The sequence below is a fragment of the Oryctolagus cuniculus genome, chromosome 3 (genome assembly GCF_051225735.1).
Source record: "Oryctolagus cuniculus isolate XC-2025 breed Fujian yellow rabbit chromosome 3, ASM5122573v1, whole genome shotgun sequence".
Classification (NCBI taxonomy): domain Eukaryota; kingdom Metazoa; phylum Chordata; class Mammalia; order Lagomorpha; family Leporidae; genus Oryctolagus; species Oryctolagus cuniculus.
The window spans coordinates 51,409,849-51,430,014 of NC_142869.1; the positions used below are offsets into that span (position 1 = coordinate 51,409,849).

Genomic DNA, 20,166 nt, shown 5'->3' on the forward strand with positions numbered 1-20,166 from the left:
AATGGACATTAAAAGAAAGGGAAGGGGAGAGGGAAAGGAAGGGAAACAGGATTGCAAATTCAAGGAGAGGAAAGGCGAGGACTCAGGGGTGAGAGAAGGAAAATGGAGACATAAGAAGGACACGTGAGAGGGAGGGGGTGGTGGAGGAGGAGCCATGAGTAAGTAGAGATGGACTTGCTTAGGGATAGGAGAGGGTAAAGAGAGGAAATGGGGGGGGGTTGAAAGGAGCCAGAAGGGGTGGAGAGAAAAGGAGGGGCTGGGAAGAGAGGCGAGGGATAAGGGGGAGAGGAAACCAAGCAGACAAGGAATATGGGTGTTTCTCTTTTGTGATCATGGGCTGATTATAAGTAAAGAAACATCACTGGGCATTGCCCCTCACCAACTGACATAGATTACCTTTTTGGCACCACTGATATTTGAAATTATAAACAACAATAGCAAAAATCTCATTATCATAATACAACATGTTTGCAAAAATTACAGAAATGCAGTAGGTAAAAATACAAATTCTTGTCTAATAACTTCTGGCTAGCTTTAAATTTACCTCTTAAATATTTATACTGTGAAGGTGTGTATTTCAGTTTACCTGGTTTCCCTAACTGTGAAGAACATAGGAATTAAGAAACATTTTCACATAAAGAGACAAATGGTTTTGGGGCAATTAAACTATGAAATCCATTCTATGAACTCATCAGAACATAAATGAAATCAGTTTTTTGAAGTCAAACACTACTGATATGTTTTCCCTGCTTGTAGAAAAGCCAAAACATGCCTGTTGAAAAAAGTAATCTCTTCAGTAATGCAGACACAGTTGAAACGTGGAACATGCAGAACACAGTAAACCCTTAACAGTAAACTACTAGAAAAAGCTGGATTAATCATTGTAAGTGGTTGAAACAGAACAAGAAAAAGCAAGGGTGTTGGAACAGTTTTAGCAGTTTGAACTCATTAAAAGAAAGTTGGTAGACTTTACCTTGCTGCTGTTTCGCAGAAAAAGGTGAAATGATTCTACTAATGCATAGCGCCTAATGTTAGAATGCTCTGAATGCATGCTATTTCTAACTATTATCTTCTTGGGAAAACAATGCCCAATATTCCAGCCTTACAAAGAATGCAGCATGCAGAGGAGGACATAAAATTATTACAAAAGACCAGTAACTTCCAGACAGCCTAGGAAAACATTCCAAGATGTTAACGGTCCAGGAGGGGAGACTTACAAAGCCTTTTAAAGAGTTTCCAATGCCTTTAACGTGAAAATAGTTAGTACAAGAAAAGCTTTATCTGAAACAACCCAAAACTTTCAAAAACACACAAGACATTATTCTTTTTAAACAAAGGTAAAACACACAATCACGGTGAACGTTTCGCAGTTGGAAATGTTAGAAGAAATTATTTTAGGAGGCTGATTTCCCTCTTTGTATCTCTTTGTAAGAAGTAAAAACAAAACCCCATAACATTTTCTGAAATCAGTAGCTACTTACCTTGTTGCGCCAAAATAACAGTGGGATGAAGCAGAGCAAGAAGTAACCAGGTTACCTTTTGCACAAAGCTCATCATGTCTAAATATCAGACATGAGACTCTTTGTGCAAAAAGGAGAAAAGAAAAGCAGTTCAAAGTAGCACCATCAGTTGTTCCCTGCCCTTCAGCACCGGGCCTGTCATAAAACTCAGCCACTGAGATTCCTTTGCTTTGGCCTTAAATAGGAAAAAGTTTGGCTTCCCTCACTTTCCAGCCCCTTTCTGAAATATGAGAGCGGCACCCATCCCCTTAGCAGTAAAAGAAATGATTAATATTTCTTTGCCCTTATAGAAGACACAAACCACAGAGTAAGAAAAATAGTACATCTGGAGTTTGTGTGCATGTACTGTGTGAGAGTTTTTTATTTATTTTAGTCTAATGCATGTTTGCATAACTTCAGAACACATACAGAATATTCTGTTTGTGTTTCACTACATGAGAATTAAATGTATGCATTTTTTATCTCCCTGTATCATATTAACAGCTTCACACTTTTGAGAAATTGTTTGATGCATATTTCTTGAATATGGCTAATTTTGCAAACCTTACTTTCCTGGATTTGTATACTGGGATTTTGCAGAACGCACCCTAACTCAATTTAAATAAGGAACAGTGAGAGATTAACCGAAAGAAAACCCCCTTACTCTCATCCATGAACCCCGAGGTCTGGAAGTTAAATTTTATGCTAAAGTCAAAACACTAAGTGTCTGATCTCTGTTTGAATGGCATCCTAAAAGTTAGATACTTATCTATAGCTGTTTCCATTCCTCAAAAATTTCTTTAGCAAGCCAAAGTGCTTTCTTGTGAAACTTCTAACTTTTATGCTGCTTGGTAAAACCAGAAAACATTTTCTAGAGGAAAAATTCAGTCTTTTGTGTCTCGACTTTGTAAGAAACTGGAAGAAAGAGTTTATCACATGGAACAGAAAAAGAATACCAGAAGAAATTCTCATTTATATGCATGGTTATAAAGATTAGTATAAATATTTCTAAATTTAGATTTTCATATGTATGCTTTCCAAACCCTCACCAGCATAGCTTTCCAATGTATTTCTGGACCTAAGAAGTAATTTCTGGATGACATTTGAAAAGGGAGCAAAACCATTGCTAAGTCTTTGATAAATCTTTTTCAGAGACTACACTTGGTCATGGCATCAAGGCATTTCTAGTAATCAAGATATTTCCTTGCACCACAATAATAAATACATGGGGCATTTAAGCTCTAATCAAGGTCACATGCATTTAACTTTTCCATATTAACTTGATCATTTCTTTCTCCATGCATGTGCACATAAAATCTCACCACTTCACACCAATTCATGGAAGTCATTTCTCAATGACCCAGTTGAAAACTTTCCTTCACAGCAAAATCATATCCTTTAAGTTTGTTTTCATCTTTCTCTTTCTCCTAATTCATTTTACTCAATTTGAGGTATACATAAATTTTGTAAGCGTGGAGATCGGAACACTTGCCTCCTTGTATCTCTACTCGAAGTGATCATAAACCAAGACGTTCCAATATAGATGGCATCATCTGATAGTGGCCGAGAGGACTAGAACAAGATCAATCTCCTGTGCATATTCTGATTTTAGATTGGAGAGTCACTGCTTGAGGGGGGAAAAGGAACTGTTGAGAATGGTCACGACTAAAAGCTTTCCTACTGGATCATCACAGTAATGTTGGGAGGGCAGAAGACTGTTATACGTAATTCTCTGACTTCCAATCATCTTCATCCTCTACTTAAAAAAAAACTATTGCGTGTTCAGATAAATTCAGAATCATGATGAATTTTTCTCATAGTATCTTTGGTACTTACATAAAAATCCATCTTTCTATATTAAAAGGATTGATCCTATTTTAGATAGTCAATAAAATTGAAGTTTATTGAATTTCTTTGTTATTTTCTAAACAAAAATAAAATAAAATTAGAAAATTGCCATTTAAAAATATTTTAATGCTTTATTTCAGACTTTACATGCAAAACTTCCATTGCAATTTGTCCTAAAAACCTTGATTTGTCTAGTCATTCAAATAAAAGTCTTACACACATGAGAAACAATCATGATTGATTCTCTCATTTAAGAAAACTTAGCTAAATTGTGCATATGGAAACATTCTTGTATTATAAAGTCTTCAGGAGGCACCTGGAGATCTCCTTTTCCAGGTTTTCTGATTTGTCATTCTTCATTGCCTTAAACATGTTGGGGTTCTGCAGCAGGATCCTTAGGGTTTAGTGTTCCAGATCCTACTCCCCCTCCTTGTGTCAAACTGTTTCTTACTACAGTGACTAGCTGGGTGTGGATCTGAGCTGTTGTCTCAAATGGAAGAAATACATATGCTAGTGAATCCTATTTATGCACTCCAGGAGCTGAGATCCTCATGGGAATCAAGACAAACATTTGTTTCTTTACCTCCCTGATTTCACTGATATGAACCAGTATGTATAAACATGTCATTTTGCTTTCTGGATGGCATTTGTGGTTTAAAAAAAAACATCTAAGTACCCGCACCAACTGAAACACTGACTAATCTGGCTCTTCCTTGACAAGTGAGTGGCTGGAAAGATGAGGCAAAGCAGGGTGTGGTAGATTATCAACCCAAGGTTTCAGATCTTCTCCAGTGCACTCGTTTGACAGTGGGAGCTTGGGAAGAGCTGCATGAGCACAGCTGTGATGAATTCGAGAGGCCAGGGGCTGTTAGCTGTGCTCTCTGTACTAGCAATAAGAAAGTCAATTATCTCCATCATGAAAAACACATGGGACAGAATCCCTTCTCACTTAGTTTTAAAGGTGTGTTTCTATCTGTGTATATATGTGGAGCTATATATATATCCACATTATAAGTTACTAAATATACACCTGTATATTTTTAAAAATTGATGGAAATTTGAGCAACGAAAATTCCTGGAACCGCCTTAATGCACTTGTGAGGTAATTTGCATTTGTTGTATCAATTTTTCTTCACATAAATGGATAAACATCTAAGAATTTCCTGTTATGTTGACATAAAGCTGTCACCTAAAATCTTATTTACTTAGTAGACCATTAATCATTAAAAGGGAAAGCACTGCTCAGCCCCTATTTGAGTTGTGCACCTTTCTGAAGTATTAAACCATGTTTTCTGGAATGAAGTGTTCATACTTAGGGTCCAATGACAGTTTTATTTTCCATCATCATTGAGATTGTAATTATATTTGGAAATTCATAGAAAATTAGAATTCAACTTTGTACCAATATGACTCATCCCTGAACAGTGTGATAGTTTTATAAATTTTGCTGCAAGAATGGCACAGATTCTGGGTGCAACATCTTGTAGGACTTTAGGAGTTCCCTGTTGGATCTTCAGATGCCTTAACATACTCAGGATTGAAGCTCCAGTCTGCAAATCCCACTAGACTCTCTATCAAGTATAATTTGTCATCTGAGTCATACTTAGGAATTTCCAGCAGTATCCAACACAGCTGCAATAGCTCTTCAGACGTAGCCAATTATGTCTGAAGATGAAAAGAAGGCCCAAATCACTATCTTCTAATAGAAGCATGAGCTAGGCCAAAGCCAAAATCTTTGAGTTTGCATGTTTCTAATGGACAGTGATTTTAATTCCTATCAATGTTCTCTGTATTCAGGTACTTCATGGGGACCCAGATTTAGGGTCTGGCAATTCAAATCATTCTTAAAGACAAAGAATTTAAAATCTTCTTCGGGGGCCAGCGCCCTGGCACACTAGGTTAATCCTCTGCCTGCGGCTCCGGCATCCCATATAGGCAGCGGTTCTAGTCCCGGCTACTCCTCTTCCAGGCCAGCTCTCTGCTGTGGCATGGGAAGGCATTGGAGGATGGCCCAAATGCTTGGTCCCCTGTGCCTGCATGGGAGACCAGGAAGAAGCGCCTGGCTCCTGGCTTCGGATTGGTGCAGCGCGCAGGCCTTAGCGGCCATTTTGGGGGTGAATCAACGGAAGGAAAACCTTTCTGTCTCTCTCTCTCGCTGTCTGTAATTCTAGCTCACAAATAAATAAATAAAATCTTAAAAGAAAATCCCCTTTGGACTCCCTCTTCCAAAATAAATAGAATGAACGTGGCCTTTCTGTGTATAACTTAGCATAACTATTGCTTGACACAATATAGTTATAAAGTTAGCATTTTGATCATGTAAAACATATTCTGCTTAATTATTTGAAGATCTCACTTTTGTCTATATATCAAATCATGTTTAAAGAAGCTCTATATTAAGGTGTGTTATTGGTCTAAGGAAAATTCCAACATCATACTCTTGGAGGAATTTAGACTAGGGCAAATGGGCTTCTTTTGTTCCCAAACGTCCAGGGGTTAGCCTCTGGAGTCTTAGTTTCTCATGGGAATGCGGATTTAGCAACTTTGCTTTATTTGTGTGTGTTTGTTTTATTCCTGTTTATTTCCTACCCCTATCTTTTTTTCTCTATCATTCACAGGGGTGGGCACAGTCCCTTGTAAGTAGTAGGTGCTGTTAAATGTAGAAGACATGACAGTATTGGAATGTGATATTTAAAATGTCAGGTGTTTCATAACAGTTATTTCTTTAAAAATTATCGAACTCCAACCTTAGATCAATCTCTACCTGTTATGTCTTTATTTAATAGATATTAGATACATTTTCTGAAGGAATTAAGTCAAAAACCTTAAGATTCTCCGTATAAAAGTTATGCAATCTCGAGTATGCAAAGTGAAAATCCCTTGGATAATTATACTGAATAGAGTAATATTGTGTTATTTCTATTCTTCTATGTCCAGTAACATTACCATTTCCCACTTCAGACCTAACAAGAGACTAAGTGCTCTTTTATAGAGCATTCTTAACATGTAATTCAGCCTGACTCAAGCACTGTCTTGAGAAATAGAAAGGCTCCCTTTTTTCCAACATCTAAGCTATATTATTTGTTGCCAATCCTCATGCTTACACTATCTTTCCGTAGAAAATTATCTTTCCTCATCTTTCTAGGATGATATCCTACCAAGACTCAGCCCAAATATCATCTATTATACTAAATTTCTCTGATCATCAATATTAAAATAATTCTCCCCTTCTAATCTCCCTTATTTTTCCCATGATTCTTAGTTTGTTTTAACTTATGTTTTTTTTTTTGTTTATCTCATTAGACTGAAAGCTACTCTAGGGCAAAATTGCAATTTATCCCTCATTTTATACCCCACAATAGTTAAACACTGTCTTGCCTATGATAGGTGATTCATAAATACCAAATGTCATATGACATAAAATATTAAATACTCAACCCAGAAAAATACATCTGAAGTAATCTATTTGCTTTGCATCCTTTAGAATTTATGTAATTTTCCATAAGTTAATTATTACCAGCCTTTCCTTCACTTGAACAAGGAAGATAACTCCTTCCAGCATAGGAAGTTTTTCGATTTATAATGAATTTTAAAAACTTCCAGATGTTATAAATTTGTTTCTAAAGTAGAGAAAATAAACAATAGAACTTGTGAGCAAACAAATTGAAAGCATTTAAACTCTCTGTTTATCATAAAAAATCACAAGTAAGAGACCACTGGAAAAGAAACACTTTATAAAATCTAAAGAAATAGAGGTAATTTATTAGAGCTAAGAAAGAACTAAAGAAAAGTTAAAAGTTAGCTTAAAATAAATTGAAACAATTTTTTTAACTTTTATTTAATGAATATAAATTTCCAAAGATCGACTTATGGATTACAATGGCTTCCCCCCCATACCGTCCTTCCCACCCACAACCCTCCCCTTTCCCACTTCCTCTCCCCTTCCATTCACATCAAGATTCATTTTCGATTATCTTAATATACAGAAGATCAGCTTAGTATACATTAAGTATGGATTTCAACAGTTTGCTCCCACACAGAAACATAAAGTGAAAAATAATAGATGATTTTTTTTAAATGATGATGAAATCAGAGCAGACCTATTGTCATGTTTATTCCCAGTGAGAGTCAAGTTGGGAATTGATAATTTCTTCTTCTTTTTTTTTTTTTTTTTTTTTTTTTTTTTTACAGAGGATCAGTTTAGTATACATTAGGTAAAGATTTCAACAGTTTGCACCCCCATAGAAACACAAAGTGAAATATATTGTTTGAGTACTCGTTATAGCATTAAATCTCAATGCACAGCACATTAAGGACAGAGATCCTACATGAGGAGTAAGTGCACAGTGACTCCTGTTGTTGACTTTACCAATTGACACTCCTGTCTATGGCATCAGTAATCTCCCTATGCTCCAGTCATGAGTTTCCAAGGCTATGGAAGCCCTCTGAGTTCTCTGACTCTTATCTTGTTTAGACAAGGTCATAGTCAAAGTGGAGGTTCTCTCCTCCCTTCAGAGAAAGGTACCTCCTTCTTTGATACTAAAACGCATCAAATTTTAATCATTTTGATTTTGGTAATAAGTATTTTAAATGACACATAAGTGAAATCATGAAAATAAGAAACTTCAAACAGAAATTCTAACACTTTTTGTTTAAATTATTTTTAATTTCCTTTGACTCAATTTCTTTGTTGATGAAATAAAAAAACACAAAATATCAAATAGAAGTACAGAAATTTCCTATCCTCTCATCAATACAGATATTCAACACATCATGGAAAACACAAGCTTAAACTTTGTTTTATTGTGGCTTGGTTTGTTCGTTGAAATTCCTTTGAGAATTGTGGAAATTTCAATCTATTCCACTGAGTATACCAAGGACACACACAAGGCAGGTAACAGCATTCTATGTGTAGGAACTGGAAACCATTTTTCAGTTGTGAGGAAAAAACTAGCTGCAAGTGAGAAGCTACGTTGATCTACATACAGCATCAGGGTGTGGCTCTCTTGATCACTGCCTGGCTTCCAACTGAAACAGTCACTCCTAAAATTTCATTTTGGGTGTGGCTGGCAGTGGTAGGTAGGTCAACAGCTGAAAGTTAGTAGTTGGAGGCAATATGGGATCAAACTATGGTGGATTGTGTGAGAATTCCCAACTTGAAGTGCTACAACCAACACTTTTTTATGGTGGGGAGGGGAAAGGAAAAAAGAAATACATTTGCTAGTTATTTGTTATGATGACTAATCAAAAAGAAATTTGTAGCCAACAAACTTTGGAAATGATTTAAAATACCAAAGAGTTGCTAATTCCCATGCAAAATACAATCAAGAACTGATAGACCCTTTGAAATCATATATATTTGGGAGCAGTAGAGGTAGCAAATACATCTTGGGAGATTTCAGTGAAATTTAACCTTGAGTTGAAGGAGGCAACTTTATATCTGCATTTTTTTTTTTTTTTTTACTATAGCAAACATCAGAGCAAAATATGACCAGACAGTCAATTGGGACAGCATGACACATCACTGGAAAATATGATTGTTGAGTACAAAATTACAAGAAAAGTAAAATCATTGTTGAAGCCACGTTAGCATACCCTGCTCAAATTATATCTGATTCTCTAGACACTTCTGCTGGAAGATTCCCTAAAACAAAAGCAGAAGAATTACATAAATGGTTTTCCAGGCCAACCTTTCTGATTTAGTGTGCTGTAAGTTGCTTGCAATGTTTCTCCAAGTAGGGGATCCAGGAAAATTCCTAAGGGTTGTGGATTTTGGAATGTCACCAAATTGTTAATGATTGCAGTCACACTACTTAGCAAAATTCTCACTAGCTGTTATTGAGAAGATAGGTAACCTGTGAGCCAGATGAAACAATAGCAATAATGGTAGCCAATCAACACTTTGGGTGACTAAGTGCACACAACATGGTGTTAACTTTCTTTGTTGTTATTTCTAAAACTACTTCAGTGTAGTTAACATTTCTTCATTTTGTCTTCTAAACAGTTAGAGGAAATGGACATCAAGAGTTGGTGATAGAGTAATCTCAAGACGGGATCTTAAAATATTATAGAAAATGCCAAAATATGGATTATATTGAATGACTACAACCCTAATTTTCTCTATTTATTTCCTGGTAGTTATTTGTTTACTGTGATCATTTACTTGATTACTCGTAATTGCTAGTTTATCTGTTCTGTGAGACTGCAAGCTTGTGTCAGTTTGGTGATCATTGTCACTCTGGTAGCTATTGTGCAGACTCAAAGAACAAGCACTCCGTAAGGACCTGCTGACCTGGAAGACACTGAGGTTCTACTAGAATACCAATGATTCAGAGTTTTATGGCAATTTTATTTTTTTTCAAGGCTAATTTAAGCAATTTAAATGAAAATCAAAGGCCTCCTAATTCTCAACCTTGATTGGTGGTAATTTTGTAAGAAAATTGTCACCTAATTAAAAAAAAGTATTCATCTGTAAAGTCTTATGATATTTTTCTTTATTACTTTTTCTAAATCCCAAAAATAAAATCCCTGCCAAGTGAAAGAAATACAAGGAAAGTCAAATAATTTGCCAGAGGCCAGTTTATTAACATTTTCCCAAAGCATATCTTATTTGAAGTGTTTACTTTGGATCACTATCCAAGAGATAATGTTTTTCCCCATCAATTTATGAGAAAGCTTGGCTTGTAAGTGTTTGTTTGCATAGATAAAGGCAAGGGATGATGTTGCATGAGGAAGAATACAGTCTCCCACAATTAAAATTGTCCCAGAAATTGTTTTGGACTCTGCAATTCAAGTAGTTAGCCCCCAAAAGTGTGATTTATGGACTTTCAATAATCTCTAAATAAAATCTGAGAAATATTGCATTTCTAATGCCTGATTCAGATTCTGGCATGTAAAGTACTCAATAAATGTTTAATATAATAAAATTGATTATGTGTTTTGGTTTTATTAGTACAAAATAGTCAGTCATGGAAAAATGATTATAGGGATTGCCCATAATTAAAATAATGATATTCTCTTAAAAACAACAACAATTATTATATAGTACTTATTAAGCACAATTTCAATTCTATATACTTCACAGCATTTAAAGGACTGGAATGCAGTACCCTTCATCACATAGACATTCACACACACACAGTATTTTTTTTATTTCCTCCTCACTGAAATCCTATGAGTTTTTTTAAAGAAATATTTATTTATTTGACAAGCAGAGTAACAGAGAGAGAAGAAGGAGGAGGAGAAGGAGGAAGAGAAGATGGAGGGAGAGGGGGAGGGGGAGGAGAAGGAAGGAAGGAAGGAAGGGAGGGAGGGAAAGTAAAGGAAAGAGAAGAAGAAGGAGAGGAAGAAGAAGAAGAAGAAGAAGAAGAAGAAGAAGGAGGAGGAGGAGGAGGAGGAGGAGGAGGAGGAGGAGAGAGAAAATGAAAGAAATGGCATATTCTGTGGTTCACTCCCCAAATTCTCACAACATCCAAGGTTAGACCAGGCTGAAGCCAGGAGTCATAAATTCAATCTTGGACTTACATGGGTGAGAGAAACCCTAGCGCTTGTGCCATTATCCACTGCCTACCAGGTACTTTAGAAGAATTTAGATCCAAAATGCAGAATAGCTGGGACTCAAGCCAGCACCCTGATGTGGGATACAAGCATCCCAAGCGATGGCTTAATCCAATGAGCCCAAACAGCCTGCCTACACACAGTTTTGCGCCTATTTTACAACTGAGTAAACTGACTTGCCTACGATCACACAGTACATTACAGAGCCAAGATTTAAAACCAGGTAGTTTTTCTTTTTTCATTAAAACTTCAACAGACATATTTAACAGCCCATATTTATAGGCTACTGTGTGATGTTTTGCTACATATATACATTGTATAGCGTCTGATCAGGATAAACAAATTTATCTCCTCAAACGTTTAATATTTCTTCATGATAAAAATATAAAATTCTATCTTTTTTATTTTAGAGAGAAATTCACAATACATTGACATTTTCTAAGGTCATCCTAAAGTGGAATAGAATCCCGGTACTTCTTATTTCTATTTCATTATAACATAGTACTTGTTAATCAACCTTTACCATAAAAATGCATCAACATGGATGGGGCTTGAGGTCATTATGCTAAGTAAAATAAGTCAAAGCGAGAAAGACAAATATCACACAATTTCACTCATGTGGTGCCTTAAAAGCAAAAAGGTGATCTTATAGGAGCTAAAAGTGGATTGCATTGTTTTAACACCATTTATTATGTTGATTTTAGTAGTCCTAAATACTTTGAAATATGGGAGAAACTTTATATTCAACATTTTCTTCTGTAATGGGATAATTTTGGGGCAAATAAATTTAGTTCAACTTTTGTCTCCATTACATATTTCTTGAAAGCATTATTTTGAGTGTTCTGTTTGGTGGATACATTTGAAGTGATGTTTAATTTTTTTTAACACCAAAAATAATTAACTCTAATCTTTGTCTACAAGTGGAATTAAATAAGTTGTGTGACACTGTTTCAAAAACAATAGCTGACTATAAGGTAATAATTCTGATTTTCTTGCACATTTCAAGGATGATTTAAAGGAACTTCCATACAAAAGGCACAAAAATATTTTTGAAAACATAATGTGAGGGTCCTGTTAAAGATGCATTATTTCTGTTGTATTTCCAAAAATAAAATAAATACCGGGAAAGAAAACTTCAGTGCTCTATGGAATTTAAAAATCTACAGAAGAGTCCTTGAAATCTACTGCATTGAATCAAGATGGTGTTAATATAAAAAGGGATGCAAGGCCGGCGCCGCGGCTCACTAGGCTAATCCTCCGCCTTGCGGCGCCGGCACACTGGGTTCTAGTCCTGGTCGGGGCGCCGGATTCTGTCTCGGTTGCCCCTCTTCCAGGCCAGCTCTCTGCTGTGGCCCAGGAGTGCAGTGGAGGATGGCCCAAGTGCTTGGGCCCTGCACCCCATGGGAGACCAGGAGAAGCACCTGGCTCCTGCCTTCGGATCAGCGCGGTGCGCTGGCCGCAGCGCGCCGGCCGCGGCAGCCATCGGAGGGCGAACCAATGGCAAAGGAAGACCTTTCTCTCTGTCTCTCTCTCTCACTGTCCACTCTGCCTGTAATATATATATATATATATATATATATATATATATATAAAGGGATGCAGAGATCTCTGTGAATATAATCTCACTCTTCTCATAATTTATACCTTTTAATCCTATCTTTATTTTTCTCAGAAATGCATTCAGATAATCCAAGTTTCATTGTAGTCAGTTCTGAGCTTGAATTTGCCAAGTAAAACCAGAAAGTGAAAAATTAAGCTTTCCCTCCCCTCAGGGTTTGTCCACGTTGTAAACTGTACAAAATGATCCCATCCTGACAGTGCAGAAATGAACACGGCTTCCAAAAAAGCTGACATATGTGGCAAGGAGCTGTCCTGAAATGACATACTTAGGCAAATATTTCCAAGAGGATCAGAGGTTTTGCTTTACAACACCATTCCCTAGATTTCCCCACATTTCTCAAGCTTGGCCTTCTCTTCATCCCTTTCTCTCTTTATCGCTCTTTCTAAAGTGAGCTTGACTGCTTTCCATTTTCTTCAGAGCAGAAGTTTAGCTTCAAATAACATTTTTACTTTGCTATGTATGCCTTTTCTGTCATAAGCAATCGAAGAACATGAAGAACAGTTGTCCTTGAGAACATTACAGATAATTAACATTCATTAAATCAGGGCACTAACTGAATACCGATTTTTGCTGATTTGTTTTTACATTAATCATTTGAAAGATGCGCCATTTGCTCTCATTTTTAGGTTTTCAATAACATTATCCACTTTGAACAGATTGCCTGCAGATTACTTCTCAACAATTCTTGCAATGCCTGCAAGTACACAGTGATATCTAATACATGGTGAAAACAGCTTCTATTTCATTAGTTAATTATGCTATTCCAACATGTACTCTGTGCAAAGCACTGCATCGAGTTTGTCTGGGTATAAACAGAAAGTAATGTAGAAAAACCTCAGGCCTTAAAGACATTATGATCTGCTTAATATTGAACAAATTATTTTAACACTCAGAAATTCTGTCACATATACAGTTAAAAGGACAGCATAATTTGATTATGGTTTATTCTAGTTCAAACATTCAAACACTTCCTAAAAGATCACATAATGAGCTTCTTTTATTCTCAACCCAAATTTTTAACTATTTGCTCAAACATTCTTCTCCCTCTTTTAATACATTTCATATCTATCGACAAATTTCTGTTTTCAAAATAGCACCCACAGGAATAGATACTTTCATTCTTTTGGTTTAATAACAATCATTCTTTTTTCTAGAGCACATTGTTGCAAAACATAGATAATGAGAATCAAACAGGACTTTTGAAAAATTTACATGAACTTTTTTTTTTAAAGCTAGTCAGTTATTTCAATGAGAAAGTAGCAAGGCCACTTTCTTTTACTTCTCTGGTCCTGAAAGGTCATATAAAGGTCCTGCTAGAATTTTACATAATTTAGGATGGAAAGTGGTAAATTCTAGTGATCTGCTGTACAACTTTGTGTTTATAATTAGCAATACTATCCTACATACTTGGAAGTCTGTTGAGATTAGATTATATATTATGTGTGTGTGTGTGTTTCATTTTTGACCACAGTTTAAAAAAAAGTAAGGGATTAATCAGACTTAGATTAATTCTTTGCTATTATTTATTTTGTTACACTTGAGTTTATCTAGTATTTCCTGTTGGCATAGCCTGATTAATTTCTAGACTTTCCTTTTCAATAATATGCTTCAGAATGAGGTAATATCCTTAGAGAAGCTCACTAATAGAAAATGACATCCTTGTTTTCCCATTTGGTATGGTTTAGTGAAATATACCTAGAAAAAAAGAAAGCTGCTTACCTTTGACTGTTACACAGGGAGTCAAAGAAATTCATATCAAAATATGCAAATGGTTTTAAAAATAATATTAGACACTGTAATTGTGGAATAGCAGATAAAGCTGCTGCCTATAATGCTGGCATCCCACATGGGTACTGTTTTGTGTCCTAGCCACTGCACTTCTGATCTTGCTCCCTGCTAATGACCTGGGAAAAGCTTCAGAATATGGCCAAGTGTTTGGGCCCCTGCCACCCAAGTGGGAGACACCAGTGACGCTCCTGGCTCCTGGCTTTGGCCTGGCCTAGCCCTGGTTCTCGTGGCCATATGGGACATGAACTGTTGAAAGAAAGATTCTCTTTCTCTCTCTCTCTCTCTCTCTGTTTCTCTCTCTCTCCCTCTCTCTCTCTCTCTGTTTCTTTCCCTCTACTTCTCTCTGTAATTGTGACTTTAAAATAAATTTTAAAAATCTTTAAAAAATAAAAACTAGAAATAATGCTGACTCCTTAGTAAGCACTGGGGCTGTTAGAATCAAGAGATGGGGTGACCAGTGTCTTTCTTGACTGGTTTGTTTAGTTATCATGGCATAATATTCATATGGCTTTTTTATTTTACAGATTTAGCAATGTTGCCTCCTTCAGATGGTTCTATAGGAGACTTTTTGAGTCTGTTTTCTGTTACCTGTGACTGAGTAATTCATAAAGGAATGAGGTTTACTTTTGCTCATGGCTCTATATTTTCTTGACTGTTAGAGAGGGCATGGGCTGCTCCATACTTAGAAGAAGAGCAGAAGAGCATGTGGTCTTGGAGAAGAGCGGGAAAGTGCTAAACAACCGTCACGGTCAATCCATTCCCATTAAGGAAGCATGAATTATCCTTCAAGGTAGATTTCTCATAATCTCAAACACATCTTAAAGGCCCAGCTACCTCTTGACATTATACATTGAGAACCAAGCCTCAAGGTGAGTTTGGGTAAAGACAAATTATACTTAAACCATAGCAAAGACTTAAGACCTTACTGATATTCTCTGGTCCTTCTGAGGAAGTACTTCACTCTGGTTTAAAAAAACAATGACAACGATGTAACCCCTAATTGTGGTCAGAAGGGTGAATGCTCTTACAAATGTAGGACATGCACCTCAAAATTGCTACCTTGCAACTGTACAGTGGTACATGCTTGAAACTAAGCAGATTCTCAGCTTACTTTCTGATACTGCAGATGTCATGTTAGAGAATGTCAGCAAAATCTCTCATATTAATATTGCCAAGTAAATGAAGCTCTTGGTGAGACAATATTGAAATAGGTTGTATGGAATCAATTGTACTAATATTGCTCTAGGGTAATGATTCATAGGCCTGGCAGAGATTCTCACCAAGCTTCTAGGTCCTCCAAAGCTACATGTTGCATACAGCATTAGGATTAAAAATAAATTACTGTGATAGTGGACCAATACCAGCATCATAACTTTGTGTAAGAGATAAATGTAAAAGCATCTGTTACAAAATGATTGCAAAAGAATAACATTAAGGGAAATATGATTGCATATTAATAATTAATAGACAAAAAGTGGGTACTATTTCATTGTTTCCACAGGGAAGTACTGCTGCTGAACTGGCTCATGCCTTCATTCATATCTTAGACATATATTTACTGAGTGCCTCTTATCTGCTAAGCATCATGATTGGAGCAGGTCTTAGGGATGAGCAGATACTCACCTGATTCATGTTCTTAATAACTCTACATCTATCAAGAGGTTGACAAATGAAGAACTAATCTTAACAAACATGAAAATGCTATGATAAAGGTAGTTTGGGAATACATACGGGACACATGATCCAGTTGAAGGGATCATGAGGCATTTTCCAGTGGAAGGGATGTCTAAGATGATCACTTATATTTTTCCACCAGTTATTAAATTATACTTAGATCAAAACTGAGGCATGAACTGTGGCCATCTTGCAACCTATCTTTGTCCTGCATACTACTTGGAAAAAATTTAACATGGTACCACGTCTAGCTTTCTCTCTCATCCATAATCATCTTAAGAATGCTGCATAGGTCAATGATAGATTCTCAGAACCAGGGAGCTTTCATGATATCTCTTTTTCCTTAACAAGAAACAGAGAATTGTATTCAGGTTAGGCATCCAGCAGGTTTTTTTTAATGAAATCAAGTAGGAGATGAAAATGGATAAAATTGCCCTAAAAGACAGATTTCTTATTTTTTGATCATAATCCAAGTATTCTTAGAATAAGCAAAGTTGAAGGAAACACATCTACAAAGACTAATTCCCTGAATTATGCCATAGCTTTGTTGGTATTTATGAGTAAAACACGTTTTATTACACACTATTTTAAAGGAGGCAATTTTTTATTCATTTGAGAAATTATATATCTAAATGGCTATTTTCACAGTAATACAGAACTATGGTATTCTCCCTTTTCTATGAAGGATATGTTCCAAGATACTTAGAGGATGCCTGAAACCAAGTGTAGTACTGACACCTATATATAACATACACTTTTTCCTCCATGCTCATGATGAAGTTTAATTTAAATGATCCACAATGAAGGATTAACTGAAACTAATAATAAAATAGAGCAGTCACAGCAATGCACCGTAGTAAAATTTATGCTAATATATTCTTTCTCTCTCTCAAAATACGATTTTGGTTTTCATTTTTGAGATTGAGTTCCTTGCTCTGTACACTGACCCCAGCTTTATTTTATATCCTGCAACATAGCCACATTCTACTCACACTCAGCTCATCTATCCTGCTTTGTTTGAACTCTGTGTTTCCTTTTTCACTTTTCTGAATTTAAATTCTACCGGGCATCTTTTTCTAGAAGATTCTGGTCTCATCACAGTGGAAAACTTTCTTTGAACAGTATCTTCTCTCCTTAACTTCTTCAGCTCTGGGAAACGTGGCAGAAGCTTCTTCCTCAGCATACACAGTCTCCCCAGTAATTTTTATACTTTTCAGTCCAAACACATTCCTCAGTATGTGTCATCATCTCTTACTTGCAGTAAATTACTTGGTTTCACTCATTTCAAGGGTTCTGGTTGATGTCTTCATATAGGCTTAGTGCTTTCTGGTGCTGCATAATGCCTTCAATCAAAATGTGTTTTCTGCTCATGTTTCCCTTCCACAAATTTAATGCCTTTTCCATCTTAACCAAGCATTTATCATGAACTGTGTAACATTTGCAGTTTGAGATACAACAGCAAAATTACCATGAATTTTATTTCTATCCTCAAAAGATTTCATTCCTTCTTGCCCAGCATAGAGTTTTGTTTTTTTCTTTCATATTAAGTGAAGGACCTTAACCTTTTCACTTTAAAGAAGCACCTTACACCTTGTTGTTGTCACTACTCTTGAGCTTTGCAAGTATTACTGAGTAAAATAAAGGTTACTTAACATAAATAGATGACAAAGGATCAAATAACCAAGACAGCTATTAAGTGACAGGTAGATGGCATACAGTGTGGAAATGCTGGACAAAGGGATGATTTGTGGTCTGGGGGAACAGTGGGAAATTTTATCGCACTACTGAGTGACACACAATTTAAAGTTACTTCTTGAATTTTCCATTTAATAGTTTTGGACTATAATTGGCCATAATTAACTGTAATCACAGAAGTAAAACTGCAGATAAGGAAGGACTACTGTATACATCTCCTTTACCCTAAGGTAAAGGATAACTTTTTCCTCCTCTCCCCTCCCCTCCCTTCTCCTGCACTCCCCTTCCCTCCCCCTCTGCTCCCCTTCCCTCCCCCTCTGCTCCCCTTCCCTCCCCTCCCCTCCCCTTCCCTCCCCCTCTGCTCCCCTTCCCTCCCCCTCCCCTCCTCCTCCCCCTCCCCTTTGCCTTTCTTTTCGCTTTTAATTCCTTTCATTTTCTTTTCTCCTCCCCCTCACTCCCCTTCTTTATCTTTTTCATTTTTCTTGCATACCCTTCAGTTTTAATTACCAACATAAACTGAAGCATACACTGACTAGATTCCTTTCTTAGGGGTTTTGAACTCACCTGGATCACTCTTCCTGGTAGATGCATGGTTGGCTCCTTCATCTTTTTCTGGTCTTTGCATAGTGAGTATTTATTTGACTATTCCATTTAAAATTGCAGATTCTTGCTGGCCTCTTGCCTTCTCTTTTCCACTTCATTATTGTCTTTTCAACTGGAGTAACTCAGATTCACCTGTGAGATCTAGCAGACCCAGCCCACAATCCTCTGTTTCAGGCTGGTGGCTGCCAGTCCACCACCTTCCGCATATCTGACACTGACCATTGAGAACTGTGTAAGGATCCCACTGCATCTTGTAGCTCCAGGACTATGACTATTAGTACCGTGTTCCTCAGAGTAATGGGAACTTACCCTGAAGGACCCAAAGAACAACTTACCTGCCTTCTACTGCTCCAGACCCATACCTGCCAATGCATAATCCCCATCATAACCTATATTTACCCTGTATGACTGGGGCAAGGTCTCCGTAATATTTCTCACTCCTGGGACAAGGGCTTTGGATGCTAGAAGCCCCAGCATCAGTCATATCCACCAAGCAGGACCTGAGGAAGGTCCCATCTGTATCACACAGTCTCAGGCCATAGCTATTGTTGCTACAAGCCCCACTACCCTTCACGGTTTCCTAGGGAGACAAGTTTACAGTCCCCTCTCTGTCCCTCAGCACTAGAACATGGCTTTGGTAATCACAACCATAGTGTGATTGACACTCATCTCTCTGGGGCCTGAAGACATACACCTTGGAAAGCTCACATGCACTTCAAAGGGTTACCGCCTTCAATGATAAGTTTTACAACATGGGCTTTTTGTTTATTTTGTTCTCTCTTTGCAGAAGTACCTAATACACAGTCCCAAATACTGGACATGGTAGAACTTCAATAAATTTTTTAAGTAATGAATTAATAAGATAAACACAAACATTCACATCACCTCTGATTTCCTTCCTGATGGCCAAGCTATGTATCCAACTGGCTGTTAAATACATCCACTTGGATTTCTCACAGGCAACTTCCAATTCTATGTTATTAGATTGTATTCATTATTTCAAATATATCCACCTCTCTTCCTCACAGTTTATCTTCATAGTCCATGACTTCCCTGGATTTGTTTAACAACTTCTTTTAAATAAAGATTTATTTTATATATTTGAAATCCAAAGTGACAGAGAGACAGAGAGAGAGAGAGAGAGAGAGAGAGAGAGGGAAGAAGCCGGGGGATAGGGGGCAGTGGGGAGAAATCTTCTCTCTGTTGGTTCACTCCCAAATGGCAGAGACAGCTGAGTCTGGGCCAGGCGAAGTCAGGAACCAAGAATTGCATCCTGGTCTCCCACCTGGGTGGCAAGGCCACAAGTACTTGGGCTGTCTTCTGTTGCTTTCCCAGGCTCATTAGCCTGGATGGGTTCAAAGCAGAGAAGCTGGGACTCAAATCAGCACTCTATATGTGATGCTGGCATTGCAGGCAGTAGCTTAACTCTATGTGCTAGAACACTGGCCTGAGTATAGGAACTTTCTAACCCTATTTCCAGTCCTCTCTTTATGTTCATTCTATAGACTCTGCCTTGAGAGTTTGTTCTAAAATCCAAATCTGATCCTATCACTTTCTAACACATGAATTGTCAATTGCATTTTTACCACCCTTAGGATGAATACTCAGACCTTAAATAGGTTTCTCTTCATTTTTCCTCATCTGACTTTCCTGGTTTGGCTCCCAGCACTGCAGTAGTCACTCTGATCATCATGATCTACTGTAAGTTTTTGAAATGTACCATTTTCTTCTTTCCCTCCTGATGTATTCTGGTTGACACATTCTTCTCAAAGTCCACTCTATCAGAATAACAAGAATGACAAGAAAAAAATCTGTACATGTTTAGTACAGATATGACTTGTATATCCAAATACTTTCCATATATGGTTGATTGTGGAAACC

At 37.0% G+C, this 20,166-nt stretch overlaps 1 protein-coding gene across 1 annotated transcript in view; it reads right to left on the reverse strand.

Moving 5' to 3' along the window:
• Positions 1–1,673, reverse strand: part of COL3A1 (collagen type III alpha 1 chain) — a 42,943-nt gene extending 41,270 nt beyond the window's left edge. The window contains exon 1 of the mRNA XM_002712333.6: positions 1,482–1,673. Coding sequence (XP_002712379.1) covers positions 1,482–1,557 — 76 coding nt within the window. The 5' untranslated portion in view covers positions 1,558–1,673. The remainder of the gene's footprint in view (positions 1–1,481) is intronic.
• Between the last annotated feature and the right edge of the window lie 18,493 nt (positions 1,674–20,166).